Below are 4,757 nucleotides of genomic sequence, written 5' to 3' on the forward strand. Positions count from 1 at the left end.
GGGTGGGCGGGGGTGGTGTGGAAGGGGGGCGCCCAAAGTGTGTAAACCCGCCTTTTTTAGGTTCCAAACTGCAACAGAAAAATGTACTTGCCTGCTAACAAAATTGGCTATCTCACATTAAGTACAACTTACAGACAGTGCTTGATTGCGCGGCCTGGGCCAAAGTCTAAAGCCTCACGCCTTATCGCAATCAACGGTGGGGCCGAGCTTTTTGAGTGGTTACCAACTATATTACATTACATACAATAATTTAAGCCTCCCGAGGTCCCTTCTTAGAGAAGGTGAAGCGAGTCCCTTCTTAGAGAAGGCGTAGGTCTAGCCAGAAGGCGTAGGTCTAGCCTAGCCACATGTCTGAAGATGTAGTATTGTAGCAACCATAGTTGGCGTTCTATCGATTCCTCGAATTTATATGTAATGTAGGCTTCGCTTCGAAGCCAGGATTGTAGTCATGAGTAGTGGCGGTGTCGTTTGGCACTGTGGAGCTTGACGTTTTCATCATCAAACCTTGAGAGTGCAAATTGGTTTTGGTCTTCCCGCATTTGCTCTCCATTCTGTCGGACGCCTGCTGCCTTCCCTCACAATCCGTCAGTGCCCGCTCACGAGTTTAATACTGACGGCGTAGCCTTTCTTGTGTCTCTCTCTCTCATCAGCATTTTCGTTCCTCTGCCTTCAGGTATATCGGCGGAGACTTCCCCCCTGCTCACGTGTTTCCCGTTGAGCTTCCTTATCCCGTCACAGCCTGAATGCCGTCCGTCCATCTGATTGCCTTCCATCCGTCCGTTCTTTTTAGACAATGCTCCTGCGCAGCTTTTGGCAGTGCACGCGCCTTTGCAACTGCAGCTGATCGGGCCTCGTTTTGCGCGCTTCCGTCATGTTTCGCCCACGTATAATAACCAAGGGTTTCTAAGGCCGAGGTGACGGAATTCTGAAGATGAAGCTGCAGCTCCGTCGCTTCGCTGCATTTTTCCTGGGCTTCTTTGCCACATCCGTCGCCCTCAGCCCCGACGGAATCGCCCTCATTGCCCTGAAAGCTTCCGTCACCAACGACCCTTCAGGCGCTCTGGACAGCTGGAACTCCAACGACACCACCCCTTGCCACTGGCACGGAGTCGCCTGCAACACCCTCGCCGGATTCACCTCGCCCCGCGTCGTCAGCATCAGCGTCGTCGCCAGAAACCTCTCCGGCACCATCCCACCGGCAATCGGCGCCCTCGACCAGCTCCGTCGCCTCAGCCTCCACCACAACACCCTCTCCGGCAGCCTTCCGGCGCAGCTCTTCAACGCCACCGCCCTCCGTAGCATTTTCCTGCAGGGCAACCAAATCTCTGGAAACATCCCCTCGGAAATCGGCCACCTTCCCTACCTACAGAACCTCGACCTTTCCGACAACAAATTCTACGGCGTCATTCCGGATTCCGTCGCGAATTGTCGACAGCTGCAACGCCTTGTTTTGGCTAGCAATTTCCTCTCTGGCTACATACCAGACGGAATAGGAGCCTACCTGACGGCGCTACAGGATCTGGATTTGTCCGACAATGATCTTTCTGGCCCAATTCCAAGAGATTTCGGCAATCTGTCGGCGCTGGAGAGCACGCTTAATCTTTCTTACAACAAACTTGCTGGATCCATCCCGGAAAGCTTGGGGAATTTGCCGTACACGGTGAGCTTGGATTTCAGCCACAACAACCTGAGCGGCAAGATCCCGCAGGAGGGCTCCCTAGCAGATCAAGGACCAGGTCCGTTCATCGGTAATCCAGCACTCTGCGGATTTCCGTTAAGCCGGCCATGTCCGGTGGCGCCGTACGTTCCACCTCTACCGAGCATGCCAACGGACGGAACCCCGCCTGTCGGACCTTTTGGGGCGGAGATGCCACCAACAAACTTGACGAGGCGAGCGAGTTTGGGAACCGGCGCCATAGTGGCAATTGCCGTCGGAGACGCTCTCGGAATATCGCTGGTGGGCGTTATTCTGGTGTACTTCTACTGGAAGACCTCCATATGTGAGGACAAGTGCTGTGCTTACAAGAAGAAAATATCGGAAAGTTGCTGTGCAAGGGGCAGCGAGGAGTCGGAGGGGAGCTCAGAATCGAAGGCACCGGAGCAAGGCGAGCTGGTGGCGCTGGACAAGGGATTTTCATTCGAGCTGGACGAGCTGCTGCGGGCGTCCGCCTACGTTCTTGGCAAGGGCGGCCTGGGGATCGTGTACAAGGTAGTGCTGGGCAGTGGGCTGCCGGTGGCCGTTCGACGGCTGGGCGAAGGCGGTGCCCAGCGCTTCAAGGAGTTCGAGACGGAAGTTCAAGCCATCGCCCGCGTCCGGCACCCTAACGTCGTCAGGTTGCGAGCTTACTACTGGGCGGACGACGAAAAGCTACTAGTTTACGACCACATTTCCAACGGAAGTTTGGCGGCTGCACTACACGGTAAGAAAATTTCGCCGGAACCTCACCCCTGTAACGCTCGTCGCTTTCTATCTATCAAATTTATGAGGATACAGTTCGCAGTCAATTATCACATCACTCCATGTGGGTATAATTCCGAATTGGGTTAATTAATAATTAGGAATTCGGGTAAATTATTGCCATGAGTTCCCGTCTAGCTGAACAGCTGACATGGCCATTTTCAATCGTTGACGTGGCTCAGTTGACCCTGACGTGGCTTACGCATCAAAACATTTTGCCTATGAAATGGCCGCAGGTCATTCCCAATCGCCATCGAGGGCCCTGACATGGGCGGAGCGGCTGAAGATCGCCAAGGGGGCGGCGGCGGGCCTGGCTTTCTTGCACGACTGCAGCCCACGCAAGTACGTGCACGGGGACATCAAGGCGTCCAAGATCCTACTCGACTCTCAGATGCAAGCCTACGTGGCAGATTTCGGGCTGGCGCGTCTAGCCAGCATAGCAGCAGGAGGAGCGGCAGGATCCGTTGCTCGCCACGTAGGCAGTGGTGTCCCGTCATCGTCCTCATCAGCAGCGCCAGCGAAGACGTCCATAGGGGCCACGTCAGTGTCAACGTCGATGTGGCAGGGCCACGCGCAAACGTCCACCAGCGCTTTGTATCGTGCGCCGGAATGCGTTGGCGACGGCAAGCCGACGCAGAAGTGGGACGTGTACGCCTATGGGATTATTCTATTGGAGCTGTTGTCGGGGCGGTCGCCGGCTTTCCAGCTGGCCACCTTCGGCGATGATCTGGTGACGTGGATCGGGCGCGCATTTAAGGAGGAGAAGCCGCTGGCACAAATTCTGGATCCGTTGCTGCTTGCAGAGGCCACCAGCGCCGAAAAAGAAATCGCTGAAACCCTCCACCTCGCCCTATCCTGCACCTCACCCGCCCCTGACCAGCGCCCCAAAATGAAAGGCGTCCTCGACGCTTTGGAGAAAATATCCCCCGCACCCCTTGACTGATTTCACATATAAGGACCATTACACACTTCATTGGCCCTAGTACCAAATGTAGGAACTGTGTAAAGGCCCTGTCAGGCTAACATCTCGTTGTATCTTGAACCCCTCACATGCACTTCAGTCGTTGTGTTGCTACTTTCCTACCATGTTTTAACTCTTCAAACACAATATTAGTTTTGTTGCTATTTTCTTTCTATTTTCAAACACATTAAAGTGACTTCCCTCAATCTACAGTGCTTTTATTTCCCTTTCCTTTATGTCAACACATTCTCATTACGTTTCTAGTACAATAGTTATTGCAAGATAATATGAGAGAAAGGGGTGCCCCTATCCAAGGGACGTCCCCCAATCAACTAGTGCTTCATGTCCAACACATTCTCACTATGTTTCTAGTACAATAGTTATTTCAAGATAATATGAGAGAAAAAGGTGCCCCAATAGTTTCTTACCACTACATTCATTATGTGTCTTTTAGATGGCACATGCAAGCTCCACTGTTATCACACACACATGCATTTAAAATTCACTTATTTTTAAATATGCTTTGCATGTGGGAAATAGACAAGGGAGGTTTCATGGAGGTGAGGCCCCCGGAGTTTGAATACGTAGATTATAGACTTCTCCGTGTACTTCTCTAGCGAATGCAACCAAAAAAGATCTTTTTGGTAACAGTGTGTATTATGGTTCTAAAGTTTGTTTCTAGTGAACCTGAAGGCCTCAATTCATAACATAATTGGAATGCTTTAGGAAGAGAATGTTCGGGTCTAACATTGTCCTTCGGGATGCCACTTGCAATGATCTTGAATAGTAAGGAAGTTAGGTTGTATATAAGTTGCATAGGGATTTTCTAACTAGCCAAAAATATATCGACTTGATTTTTTAGTGTGGATGATTTAAATGCTTTTCTAAAGAGAGCAACATTAATCTTATTAAAAGAAAGTATACTTTATCATTTCTTGAAATACCACATTAAAAATAATAATTACTTGAGGGTCTTTATTTATGATTCAATGTCAATGTGAAAGAATAAGAGAAAGAAAATTACAATTCCAATACCTTCATCCATTATTTCAACATTATTTTTGTATAGAAAGATTGATAGAAATGCCTTTGTTTATGATTCAAGAAAGATTGGTAGAGTTAAATGTGAATGTATAAGAATCAGAGAGAGAAAATTTCAATCTCAGTACCTTCATCCATTATTTCAATAGTATTTTTTTAATTAAATTTATTTTTTTAATGTGACACAACTTTTCATTTCTCACATACATTGAAATGCATTGGGATGTATATATTTAATGAGAACCTAGTCATATATCTAGTCACAAAAAGGTCACATTAAAAGTAGTTTCATGGTAT

The 4,757-nt window shown here is 49.2% G+C and overlaps 1 protein-coding gene across 1 annotated transcript; it reads left to right on the forward strand.

Annotated features, from left to right (window-relative positions):
• Positions 1–258: 258 nt before the first annotated feature.
• On the forward strand, positions 259–3,625 carry LOC147631862 (receptor protein kinase-like protein ZAR1). Its single transcript, XM_086808419.1, has 2 exons — positions 259–2,420; positions 2,695–3,625. Exons 1-2 carry the CDS (start codon positions 932–934, stop codon positions 3,399–3,401), a joined length of 2,196 nt encoding a protein of 731 aa, XP_086664545.1. The 5' UTR covers positions 259–931; the 3' UTR covers positions 3,402–3,625.
• Positions 3,626–4,757: the final 1,132 nt, after the last annotated feature.

Source organism: Cibotium barometz, chromosome 14, assembly GCF_041138505.1.
Source record: "Cibotium barometz isolate CiBa-2024 chromosome 14, ASM4113850v1, whole genome shotgun sequence".
Taxonomy (NCBI): Eukaryota; Viridiplantae; Streptophyta; class Polypodiopsida; order Cyatheales; family Cibotiaceae; genus Cibotium; species Cibotium barometz.